The sequence below is a fragment of the Lampris incognitus genome, chromosome 1 (assembly GCF_029633865.1).
Source record: "Lampris incognitus isolate fLamInc1 chromosome 1, fLamInc1.hap2, whole genome shotgun sequence".
Taxonomy (NCBI): Eukaryota; Metazoa; Chordata; class Actinopteri; order Lampriformes; family Lampridae; genus Lampris; species Lampris incognitus.
Genome location: NC_079211.1, coordinates 6,248,591 through 6,262,067, shown reverse-complemented (window position 1 = coordinate 6,262,067; position 13,477 = coordinate 6,248,591). Strand labels below are relative to the sequence as shown.

Here is a 13,477-nt window from a genome sequence, read left to right as displayed (position 1 = left end):
AATTTCGGGTATAACTCAGGAGAGCCGGTGGTACCTGAGGACCTGATTGAAAACCTGTTGTAGACGGACAGCATATTTATCAGCCATTACACCTCACAGCTGCGTGACTGAATCTTTATTTTTCTTTTTGGGATTTTTTCCCCCCTTTTTCTCCGAACTGTACTTGGCCAATTACCCCACTCTTCCGAGCCATCCCGGTCTCTGCTCCGACCCCTCTGCCGATCCGGGGAGGGCTGCAGACTACCACATGCCTCCTCCCGTACATGTGGAGTCGCCAGCTGCTTCTTTTCACCTGACAGTGAGGAGTTTCACCAGGGGGACGTAGCTACCTCCCAGTTCCCCCTCCTTTCCGAACAGGCACCCCGACCAACCAGAGGAGGCGCTAGCGCAGCGACCAGGACACATACACACATCCTGCTTCCCACCTGCAGACACGGCCAATTGTGCCTGTAGGGACGCCCGACCAAGCCGGAGGTAACACGGGGATTTGAACCGGAACCCCCGTGTTGGCGGGCGACGGAATAGACCGCCACGCCACCCGGACGCCCCTGGATCAATTTCAAAGATGTGCATAGCAGACAGATAATCCACACAGCTGCCCTTCATCCATCTAACACCACAAACAAAACCTTCACACCTCATTGCCTGGAAAAGCAGAAGGGGAAGAGAATTGGTGATTTAGACGACTGCACATCCTGCTTACTGGGAAGGACACGTGGAATGTGTAGATATCTGAGCTATTTTTAGAGAGCAGCGGGCGGGGTCCCTGACTCCCGGCTGACAGGAAGGGAAGCCGGGGTTGAGATGAATGTGTAAATTGGCTTAATCAAATGTCACGATGGTTTCGGAATGGGGGTGCAGCCGAGCACGGCGCTGTGCAGAAAGCAGGACACGGGTTATATTTACCACCGTGGAATGGTAAACATGATAAGTGAGGGTGACTGCAAATTCATAATCAAATTATCATTGTTTTATTCCTTTCCACGTGTCTCAATCCATCCTCTGAGGCTGCGATGCCACCTGACGGTCAGGTCTGGTGCCTGGTGAACTTAGGTTTTTCCTTGCGTTTTCCCATTTTCAAATTTCAGACTTTTTCCTATTATTAAAAAAAAATAAAAATCTACCTTGACATAAAGGTCTGGTGTTGAATAATGTACATACATTTATAATGGCTAAGCAATATGTCAACCAACTAGGTCACGCTGGGGTGAGAGGACAGTCCTGAGACGAACGATGAGTACCAGGAGTGCCGTTGTGTGTGTCTGCATACATATGTGAGAGTAAGAGAGAGAAAATGAGAAAGAGATTAAGAGAAAAGGAAAGCAGCAGTAGAGATGCCCAAAATGGTATCTGCCCCTAGATGTGAAAGGGTGACTTTTGCACAGGCATATTTTATTTTGTAAAAAACAGGGGTCTGTTTTATTCTTCAAATACAAATAAATAATAAATAATATGTAATAATATTAAATATAATTAATTAATTAGTTAGTTAATTGATAAAAAAAGGAGCTTTCAGCTTTAGAAATGAAACATTTATTTTGGTATCCTCCGCCTTTTCACTTAAAAAAACAAAAACAAACATCTATGCTGATGACAGCGGCCTGAGTGTCATGGAGCATTTTTCGACCAATCAGATTCTAGACTCACAGATACCTTCACTTATGTGCAACCAAATCTGATGAAGCGTGAGCGCGGCATTGTACTTGGTAAATGTGTGACGTGTGTACCAAATAAAAGACCGTCTGACCAACTTAACTAAAATGAAACCAGAAAACACAGAGCATGAACACAAGTCTCTCGTAAGGCTACCTGTGGTCTTTAGATTCAGGTGGATTACCAAGAACACACAGGCTGCTGCTACTTAAAGCCACTCGCCCCCAAACATCTGCAACGACACGAACCCAGCTCTGTGGCCTGTAGTAGTAAAAGCTGCTGCATCGCCTATATTTAAAAGTAGCCGGTGCAAAGCCATCGTCACTGTGGCCAGTCAGCAACCACGCCCTCTGCTTCCCACATGTGCAGCACGGTAACGTGCGGCCAGTCGTTGAGCAGCATTCCAGCTAGCCACTGCCGAGTGCTTCAGTTGAGCCCGACGAGTCAAGGCAGTAACATCTAGCAGCAAAGACGAGAGCTTGACTAGTCATACGAAACCTTGTTGGCTTATGACAGGGAGGTAGCTGGTTCAAATCCACAAGGCGGCTTGGCAAATCTGGACGGGGGAAGCGAATGATTACTCCTTTTTGCAAAAAGAAAAGCACCCGCTGTTTAACGCCAAAACATTGTGTAGTGACCAGCAGTGCAACAGCAAGGAACGTGGTTGCACTGGGACGGGTGCAACCCTTTCCAAAATAAAACACTGCAGAGCTAACATGGCCACTCTAATGTCCACCGAGGGGCGTAATGAGCACAGTGCCAGACTGTACACATACACAAACATGATGGAAATGGACAGAGATGGGTGACAGTGGAGTTCAGGTCAGGACAGTGGAAAGGCGTATGACGTGTAAGATGCCCTGGCAGGCGTGTGCCGGCATACCTGCTTCTTCTGCAGTAGGGGCAAATGTGTGCCCTGCCGGGGGAAGAAGGCAAGGGGAGAGTGAGACAGAGCCTTGTTGGATGGGCGAAGGGGCTAGCAAGGCCCTAGCTGTTTAACTGTAGCCGTACTGACTTTGGACTGCTCTGACAGCATTGCTGAATACCATTTCAAAAGCCCCACACATTTCATCAGTTCCTAACTCCACGGCTGGACTGAAGTTTTGGGCAACATGTATTCAGTATAATACGTGCTGGGAAATAAACAGCTTCACTGTGTAGATTGTGTAGATGTACATGGTATCTCATATTTTCGAATAATAACTTTATTAGTGTAATAATATTTCATACATATGAAGATAACAGGCCTCTAAAAATGCATAGCACATTGTGGTCATATGTACATCAAGGCTGAAAAAGTTTTTCATCCAGATCTGGGTGTATGTGTATGTGTATGTGGGGGGGGGCAGTGTATGAGGAGACTATTTTTTCACCTAGAGAATATCACTTGAAAAATGAAATTTAAAAAATAAATTATCCCTCTCATCTGTCTACTGTTGGACCAGATCTCTATAACAGAGCTTTAGAAAATGGCCTTTGCTTCAGAGGACCAAGTGTAGGTTATTTCCATTCAAAATCATGCACATGTGCAAACATCCAGATATGGCTGTCACTTCTGATATAGTTTATTTACTGAAGTGTGTATGTATGTACATGTGTGTACGTGTGTGTGTGTGTGTGCACACAAATGTGTTTTCTCATTGTTAGACGTACAGCTATGTACATTTAAGGCTATAAATTCTTGCTCAAATTCATTTTTTTCTTTGACAATCATTTTGTCAGTGTGTAGGGCGTACATATCTTCTGTTGTGTGTCTATTTGCATATTTATGTGCGCAAGTAAATGTGACACACACTTGTGTACATATGTAGGTATGCATGCATCAGTCTGTGTGCAGGCACTGCTGACAGCGCAGTCAAATATGACAGCTGTATCGTAGTACTGTAGCATGTGTGTGTGTGTGTGTGTGTGTGTGTGTGTGTGTGTGTGTGTGTGTGTGTGTTGGCTCTAACCTAAAGCCGCAGCAGGGCAGGGTGAGGAGGCGCAGCAGGGCCAGCAGAACTCGGAGGGGCAGCAGGGTAAAGACATACAGGAAGGCGTCCACACACAAGAAGAAGCCAAAGATCATCAGCTGCCAAGATACAAGAGAACACATCGACATCAAACCAAGATCACTTGCTGAGAGATAACCTATATATATATATATATATATATATATTTTTTTTTTACACATCACAACAAATATCACTGCCCAGAAAAAGACATTATAAATCGCAGTTGAAGAGAAAGATCTGAGGCACAAATATCACAAGTTCATGTGCATGTCAAACAGATAATGAAGTAAAATAAACTTCTCCACTTCTTTTTTTGTGGCTCCTCCCCCCCCCCTTTTTCTCCCCGGTTGCACCCAGCCAGTCACCCCACTCTTCCGAGCCGTCCCAGTCGCTACTCCACCCCCTCTGCCGATCCAGGGAGGGCTGCAGACTACCACATGCCTCCTCCCATGCATGTGGAGTCACCAGCCACTTCTTTTCACCTGACAGTGAGGAGTTTCACCAGGGGGACGTAGTGCATGGGAGGATCACGCTATTCCCCCCGGTCCCCCCTCCCCCCCAAACGGGCACCCCGACCGGCCAGAGGAGATGCTAGTGCAGCGACCAGGACACATACCCACATCCGGCTTCCCACCCGCAGACACGGCCAATTGTGTCTGTAGTGATGCCCGACCAAGCCGGAGGAAACACGGGGATTCAAACCAGCGATTCCTGTGTTGGTAGGCAACGGAATAGACCGCCACGCCACCCGGACACCCCGAGCAAAATACATTTTTAAGTAACTTTGCCAGGAAAAAATGATAGGATGCATAGTGTTTTCTTCATCACAGCAGCCAAATGAGGAGGAAGAAGGCAGGTCGTGTTGAGGTCGAAGACAAAGTGAAGTTGTCGAGCCGGCGATGAGAGAACAAGCTGGTAGTACAACATCAATAAGTAAGACTCGGGCTCAAGCAGGTCGTCTTGTTTTTCTGACACAACAGCCCTGCCGACTCTCGTTCAGTTTGAATGGACCTCTGGTATTTAGAGTGCTCAGCATCACAACAAGGTGTCAGTAATTCAAACAAACAACTCACAACGTTATAGATTTTCACTTTCGCTCCAGAATATAAAAAGAAGGTTTAAACGTGCAGCACAATGACTGACGTGTTTTTTCAAAGGACCAAGGTCAGGACTGAGAATTCAATCGGGAATCAGCAACAATTTATTGTTGTTATCTTTCATGTACTTCTGTACACAAAAGAAACTAAATTCCGTTCCCCCCCAGCCCACAGCAGTGAGACACAAAAGACAAAAACACACGTCCCAAAAATGACGCCACCAGAAATTTACAAAAACAGAACAGAACAAAGGCCAAAAAAACCCCACAGATAGTTAACAACAGACTCCATTCAGCGCAACACAGTCCAAAAAATTCCACGGTCCAGAGAACGAACGCCAGCCAGGATGACTGTCGGAACTGCCGGTCTGCGTGGGCTAGCAGTTAGCTTAGCCTGCCGCCATTCTGTGTCCTGTCAGACCGCCCTCAGTGTTTCCTCCTCAGGCGCAGCTCCGATCAGGGTCGTGGTCCCTGGGTCCACCAGACGCGGCAGACCACAGCAGTCCCAGCCGATCCAACACCAGCTCTCCCAGCCAGACACCACTGACACACCACCCCGTACTCCACACGACAACACTAAAACAGAGTCAAGGCTTGGCGAGGCCACCGCCAGACCGCCCTCAGTGTTATCAGAACTGCCAGTCTGCATGGGCTAGCAGTTAGCTTAGCCTGCCCTGCTTCCTCATCCTGTCAAACCGCCCTCGGTGTTTCCTCTTTGGGCACAGCTCCAGGCAGGGCCGTGGTCCCTGGGCCCACAGGATGCAGCAGACCAAGCTCCCCCAGCCGATCCCGCGCCAGCTCTCACCCAGGCATCAAACGAAGACAAAACAAACTTAGCTGCAGACAAGGACAAAGACACTGCATGGACGGTACTGGTTGTGGCCGCCGCAAACATGAATTCGCACCGCCATCTACACACACGGGAAGCTTCATTAACAACAATACCTATATATGTCTGTATGCATGCTCAATAATCCGGGTAAGAAAATCACAGAAAGCGGAATCAGTTCATCTGGACTCAACGTTTACTGCGAGAAATGTTTCATGACTCATCTACGTATTTATCACCAAAGAGGTCACTGGACGAGTGATGAATCGTTTCTCCCAGTAAACGTTAAGTCCAGATGAACTGATTCCCCTCTCTGTGAATACCTATATATCTCACTCCATGCCGTACTTCCTGCTTCTGACAGGAGATTCAGGACATTCAGGTTGCTTAAGGTTAGCTCCAATACACCGATAGACTTTCTCTTGTAAAGCCTCTAAAAGGCACCATCTGCAAAAAACACAATTGGCAAGAGAAAAATAAGCACCTCCATATATCTCAATGTCCCCATCAGAAAAGCGACTGCCCCGTCATTTTAGAAAAGATGCTGGGAGGAAAGACTGCAATGAGCATTTTTCCTCAAACCAACTCCCTAAAAAACGTGACTAAGGAAGAGGTGGAGAGCTTGAGGGGCTGGGTTCGGTGGGTCTCTGCAGGATTTTGCTTGGGGCCCTCTCAGGTACGTGAGGTGTTTGGAAGGTTGCTGGACACAGTCGGATCATTGAGAACCAGTTTGTTTGCACACATTTTTCAGCCGCTGCCAAGCAGAGAGGACCCGACCAGTAGGAGCAGCACCCTCCCTGAACACCAACCTCTGCTTGGACTTTTTTAAAATCTGATGTGATGCTATACTCTGTCTGCTACGGGAATAAAAGTAGGTTCTTAGTGCCACATCCACACACAAAGGTGCCTACATAGGGCTGTCTTTTTACATTTGTGTGTATAGACTGTAAATTTAGCATACCAGGTCAGGCTTTTGAACCAGCACGATGCAGATCACAATGGTTGTGTAGGCTGATATAGCTCTGAGCAATGTGGAAAATAATATCATCACGAAATTTGTCTTCATAACGTTATTCATTTAGACAATTTATTGTGGTCACAATATGACAATATCTAAATTTCATCCTAATACAATACCAATGACAGACGCTACAAGATAATAGTGAAATACTTCCCAGCCCAGATGATGATTAAGTATGCAGCTATTCCCACTTGTCAATGAAGACGAGCATGGGCTTCGTGTTTCAACACCGCCCCCTTGTGACCAACAACAAGACCAACAAAAATAGGCTGATGTCCCACCTGAGTAGTACAGCCCAACATAATTTTTTACTCACTGGTGTTTTCCAGACTGTCCTGTACCAAAAGGACATATGATACAAACAAATCAGATTATAATGTTTAAATGAATACAGAGGAACACACATACGTCCAAAGTAACAGGGAGTGCAGAAGAGAGGTGAAGAAGAGAGTGCAGGCAGGGTGGAGTGGGTGGAGAAGAGTATCAGGAGTGATTTGTGACAGAAGGGTACCAGCAAGAGTTAAAGGGAAGGTTTACAAGATGGTGGTGAGACCAGCTATGTTATATGGTCTGGAGACAGTGGCACTGATGAAAAGACAGGAGGAGGAGCTGGAGGTGGCAGAGATGAAGATGATAAGATTTTCATTGGGAGTGATGAAGAAGGACAGGATTAGGAACGAGTATAATAGAGGGACAGCTCAGGTTGGACGGTTTGGAGACAAAGCAAGAGAGACAAGATTGAGATGGTTTGGACATGTGTGGAGGAGAGATGCTGGGTATACTGAGAGAAGGATGCTGAATATGGAGCTGCCAGGGAAGAGGAGAAGAGGAAGGCCAAAGAGGAGGTTTATGGAGGTGGTGAGGGAGGACATGCAGGTGGCTGGTGTGACAGAGGAAGATGCAAAGGACAGGAAGAAGTGGAAACGGATGATCTGCTGTGGCGCCCCCTAACGGGAGCAGCTGAAAGTAGTAGTAGTAGTAGTAGTAGTAGAAGAAGTAGTAGTAGTAGCAGTACAGAGGAATACACATGCCTTATGTCACATGAGTATCATTATATACTGTCATGATATCTTTATTAAGCCATAAAAATGTTTGAAAAATCATGTATTTGTTTGTTTCTTGTGTATGTGTGTGCATGTGTGTGTGTATGTGTGCGTGTGAGTTAGCACTAATGTTTAGAATTTGCTAAAAGTAAGGCAAGGACAGGAAGTAAGCAAGCAGCGATGAGAGACGGAAACAAAACGATAGAAAGCGACGGACCAACAGCAACAAAGAGAAAAACAGAGAGAGAGAGAGAGAGAGAGAGACTTCATGACATTTACGTGTACACTACGTAGCTACACATCAACACTTTACCTTTTCCAGCTCCTTGGGGATTCTCATGCATGTGTAAACTCTCTCTCTGCGCTCTGTGTACTTTGCCTCATTGTGTTCCAGGAAGTAGCCTCTGGTAAGCTCTGCACACACGAAGCCCGCCAGCGACGGATCTGGAACAGCGTTAGGACGACACTGTTACCACAACGCCATTGTCTCCAACAATCACAAGCACGGTTATCAACACAATGAGCAGAACAACAACCCATCAAGTAGCAAACCGTAGCAGGAAAGAGGGTGAAGTTTCTCCAAATGCGGACGACTCGGGGGATTAATAATGTGTTTGGTTCACCGCTCCTTTCGGTGAAAAACACAGAGGTCATCAAGCAGAGGCTAACCGTTATCAGTGTTTTATCGCTGGGAAAACGAGCCGACCTTGATGGGGCAGGTTTCAGGTCGAGTTTGTCTTTCTGTTTTCACAGGAAAAGGTTGAAGTGATCGGGGCAAAAAGCTTTTGCAAATTTCACACGAACATTTGGACAGCGATTCGTCCATTTTAACTTAACACATGCAAGCACATCATGGCTATAACTGCGATTCCATTTTTAGCGCTAATATGACTGACGGGTCTTCAATTTGATTGACGGGTCTCTTAATACAAGGGCTAACCATAAGCAACAGCTAAATCTGAGCTTCTCATGTTTTCTGATGCTGTAAAAAGTTTTGCTCACATTGCTAATGGCTGTAGCGGTTGGAGTAAAACAGACCCACGTTTTCCACTTATGACCGATTCAGAAAGACGGAGAAATGCCCGTTTTAAATCTACGACTCACGCTTCAACTGTGTATGTAAATATAATACTTCAATTTTCTCTCTGTCAGGTTCAGCTAAAACAGGGGGGGGGGGGCTGTGCATAACTACCACCAAAGGGGCAAGGTAATGTACTACCCGGGCCCCCTGACCGCATCGCCATCTGGGGCCCGGTATCACATCTTGTCACGGATCCAGGAATCCCAAACCGCACCCCTGAACTGCCCTACAAGCAACTGGTGAAGCTGATGGCAGTGCCGCTTGAACTGCACCGAGACTTGTGAGCGGTGATGACGGCGCCTCATTTGTCTTTCCATAGGTGACCCTGCGTGAACCCTCTATACGCACTTCATGCAGACTCCCAAAAAGTATCGAGGAGGTCAGGCAGAAAAGGAAATAGAGCTACTTGCAGTCTACATGTGACGGCATTACGTTTAACTTAGTGATAGCAAAAGAATGTCATGAACAGTTCGTTTTATCAGCCCAGCTCATCGGTTAATACGGTAGTAGCTGATAACAGAACCACTGCCAGGAACACTCAGTCCTCTGCTCTCAGCCCAGCTACTCTGTCCACACAGGAACAAAGGGCCAACACAGGTTGCTCCTCTCTCAATCAATCAATCAATCAAGCGTTGTTTATACAGCACATCTCATCGATTAAAATGAAATGCAATGCACTTTAAATGAAAGGGTGCAGGTGAAACTAAAAGAGAAGGTCATGAAAAATCAAGAAAACATCAAGCACGCCTTTTCTCTGGCTTCTGTGAGTCTTAACCCAGTTCTGTTCAGGTGAGACTGGAGCCTGTAACATGGTGGTGGACTGTGAACCCATTCCATCCTAATGTTCACATGTGTTCTTGTATAGTCAACCACAACTTCTGCACAGCTGCCTCTTCTAAAACCTACTTCTTATCATATGAGACAGATCTCACCTCCTTTAATCACCTCCTTTATAAGAGTATCGCCTCCTTTATCAGGGTAGCCGAGGAAACAAGTGACGGAATAGGAGCACTTATTTTCAGTCCTTTCTTGCACAGCTCGGTCACATCTGCCCCGGTCCTTTCTATCACTGCTCATAGTCTCATAGTCTTATTGACTAAAGCACGTGCTGAATGTTAATGTTACTCGTATTTGTCACCTGTGCTTTTATTTATCTATCTGTCAATCAGAGCATCTTCACTTGGGGCAGGATGCAGGTCCTTGTACAATAGAGTTTGACTTATCTTATAACTTCATTCTAACAGTCTTAATTACTCCAACACTTCTCGTTCTTATTGATGCTGAGTAAAGATTAAGCCTCGGTGCTTCTGAAAGACTCTGTTGGAAAAGTCACCACGGTACCGGTACTCGGGTCCAGAACTAGCTTCGGTACTCTCAGGTCCAGAACTAGCTTCAGTACTCTCAGGTCCAGAACTAGCTTCGGTACTCTCAGATCGAGAACTAGCTTCGGTACGCTCAGGTCCAGAACTAGCTTCAGTACTCACCGACCCAGAACTAGTTTCAGTACTCTCAGATCCAGAACTAGCTTCGGTACTCTCAGGTCCAGAACTAGCTTTGGTACTCTCAGGTCCACAACTAGTTTCAGTACTCTCAGGTCCAGAACTAGCTTCAGTACTCACCGACCCAGAACTAGTTTCAGTACTCTCAGATCCAGAACTAGTTCCGGTACTCTCAGGTCCAGAACTAGCTCCGGTACTCTCAGGTCCAGAACTAGTTTCAGTACTCTCTGGTCCAGAACTAGCTTCAGTGCTCACCGACCCAGAACTAGTTTCAGTACTCTCAGATCCAGAACTACTTCCGGTACTCTCAGGTCCAGAACTAGCTTCGGTACTCTCAGGTCCACAACTAGTTTCAATACTCTCAGGTCCAGAACTAGCTTCAGTACTCACCGACCCAGAACTAGCTTCGGTACTTTCACATCCAGAACTAGTTTCAGTACTCTCAGGTCCAGAACTAGTTCCGGTACTCTCAGGTCCAGAACTAGCTTCGGTACTTTCACATCCAGAACTAGTTTCAGTACTCTCAGGTCCAGAACTAGCTTCAGTGCTCACCGACCCAGAACTAGTTTCAGTACTCTCAGATCCAGAACTAGCTCCGGTACTCTCAGGTCCAGAACTAGCTCCGGTACTCTCAGGTCCAGAACTAGCTTAAGCGTGAAGCGGAAAGATAAACAAACAGCTTTAAGGGGAAGAGACCGGACGTCACCTGAGTGGTCCCGCTGCTCCCTCCGGACAGCGTTTACATCAATAAATCCCAGAGTCTCGGGCAACTCGGAAGTCGGGCCGGCTGTTCCGGACCGCGGGACGTCTCCCCACGGCCTCCTCTGCCTCCGCTTCAGCTCCATTTCGGCTTCTTTCTCTTCTGACAGCCCGTCAACCGACAGGTCCGCCATCTTGGCTCCGCCATCCGTGTCGCCAGTGCGACGTCAACCGATGGCTGGTTTACAGTCGCAATCGCCTACGTCATCACGTCGTCGCGTAACGGGAGAGGGGGAGGGGTTAGAAACGGCCCGCGCTGTCACGTGGTGAAAGTAAACAAGCGGAGGGCTCGCGGGGGAGCCGCTGCAGGAGACGTCGCTGCAGGAGACGTCGCTGCATCTTGTGTTTCTGTGCAAACCAGCAGCCCTGCAGGTGGGAGCCGGGCCCATAGAGACCCACAGAGACCCACAGAGGCCCACAGAGACCCACAGAGACCCACAGAGACCCACAGAGGCCCACAGAGACCCACAGAGACCCACCTACCTTACAAAGAAGGACTTTAGTCAAGTGTGCTCAATCTGGCAGCATGCTCCCAGTTTACCTTTAAAGTACTTACCAGAGATATACTAAACAAAACTACAGCTAAGTGTACTTACACGTATACTACTAGTAGTACACACACGTGAAGTTGATTAAGTGAACTTCAAGTTCAAGTAAAGGTCAGGTGCACTACCTTTTGTCTGGGTTTATGGTGCTGACCGCATCTGATGTTCTTTTATTGAGGCCTACAGCTTTACTGCCCTTCTCTTGCAAGCCCCGGTATGAACACTGTTCGATCTAAATTGACACTGGGGATAAAACGGCAATAGATCAATAGATCAGTAAATAACCAAGACAGCCTATCCGCTACGACGGACTCCATCGTCCTCGTGAGCTAGCCGTCAAGCTGAAGTCGTGTGTGTGCAGACGTCCATGTCGTGTTCTGTGAGACTGGCCGACGGACCGATTCTACGTTAATTGGGTTCTTCAATTAATCGGGTGAATCCCGGCTCAACGGCCCAGACAGCAGGCGCATGTGGGCCTAATCTGGGGCCCGTTTGATACTTACTTGGCAACTGTTGTGTGGGCCAGACGTGGCCCAGATGTAATGAGCCGGGCTTGACTCGGGTTACGGCACATACTACGTGAGCCAGATGTGGCCCAAGTGTGGCTTAGTGGAGGCAGCCACACTCACCCTGAGTCAACGCCGCCGTTCAAGGCCAAACGTGGGCTGTGAGATAACTGCAGATGTGGGCCCCATTTGGGGCCAAAGAGTCTTTGGTACCCGGGGACCAGACTGCCCGCAAACAACCAACCCCGTGGAAGGTATCGCACTACCGACACTTTGGACATTATCAGGAGGCACTTGATGTGTGCAGATTTCTTTCTTTCGATTCCGTTGAGGTCTATATAGAATTTCTAATTTAAACACAGGACAGCCTGTGTGTGTGTGTGTGTGTGTGTGTGTGTGTGTGTGTGTGTGTAGCAGACCACAGAGCTGTAGATCTGCAGAGGAGGCACAAGCAATGCTGAACGGAACAGCGGAAATGAATGGGACGACCTGCAGAAGCAGGGAATTTGCACCCAGTGCAGGCTCAGGTAGGTTATTCCATTCAGAATAACTCTGGCCTCACACAGATTGCGTGGCTAATTAACATGCCAACAGAGAAAAGTAAATCAGAGAACAGAAATACCTCCCACTGCAGCAGTTTACTTGTGCTACAACGTGCAGCAGAATCTGTAGTTTGATTATCCTGAATATCTTGTGTGTGGTACGCCACACGCCTCACGGTGACCGAACTCACCACTGTCGACTCAAACCCCATCTCCTTCACAAATACACCGCAAACACTGCTCATACTCACACCGTGTCCTCGTCATCATCTTTATTTGGGATCGAGGCCTTATTTTGAGCACATCTTTTTTATTACTTTTGCATTTGGTATTACTAATGTAAATGATGAATGTAATTTACTAACATAAATGTAGGTATGTTTCACTGACAGTAACGCACCAAGTCAACCTCCTCGTACGCCAACACACTTGGCCAACGAGTTTCCCCCAACAGCCGTCTTAGAGGGTGTTTTTGTAGTGACCACATCTGTTCCACTTGGTGGCGCTAAAGGTCCGTCAGAGACCCGAGAGGCCTCTCTCAGAAGCTGACGACTTGGCGAGAGAAGGCTCATTACAGCTCCACCGGCCTCGCCGGGGTATTGATCGGGCACAGTACAGTGAGATATTTAGCATCGAACCAAACAGCTTCAAAAGAAAGCCGGACTGACACCTCTGGATGGATTTCCTGCAGCCGGATCGATCCGACCCGCTGCTGAACCCACGCTGACCGACGGACCGCATTGTTCTCCGCATTTCAAGTACAAAATAAATGACTCGTTGATGAACATCCATCCATCCATAATCCACACAGGGTGGTGGGGATGCTGCAGCCTATCCCAGCAGTCACCGGGCGGCAGGCGGGGAGACACCCTGCACAGGCCGCCGGGTCATCACAGGGCCGACGACCCG

The 13,477-nt window shown here is 47.5% G+C and overlaps 1 protein-coding gene across 1 annotated transcript in view; it reads right to left on the bottom strand.

Moving 5' to 3' along the window:
• The window catches only part of tapt1a (transmembrane anterior posterior transformation 1a), a 54,674-nt gene extending 43,545 nt beyond the window's left edge, over positions 1-11,129 (bottom strand). The window contains exons 1-3 of the mRNA XM_056275046.1: positions 10,923-11,129; positions 7,950-8,080; positions 3,606-3,724 (exon numbers count right to left, since the gene is read on the bottom strand). Of these exons, the coding sequence (XP_056131021.1) occupies positions 3,606-3,724; positions 7,950-8,080; positions 10,923-11,109 (437 nt within the window). The 5' untranslated portion in view covers positions 11,110-11,129. The remainder of the gene's footprint in view (positions 1-3,605; positions 3,725-7,949; positions 8,081-10,922) is intronic.
• Positions 11,130-13,477: the final 2,348 nt, after the last annotated feature.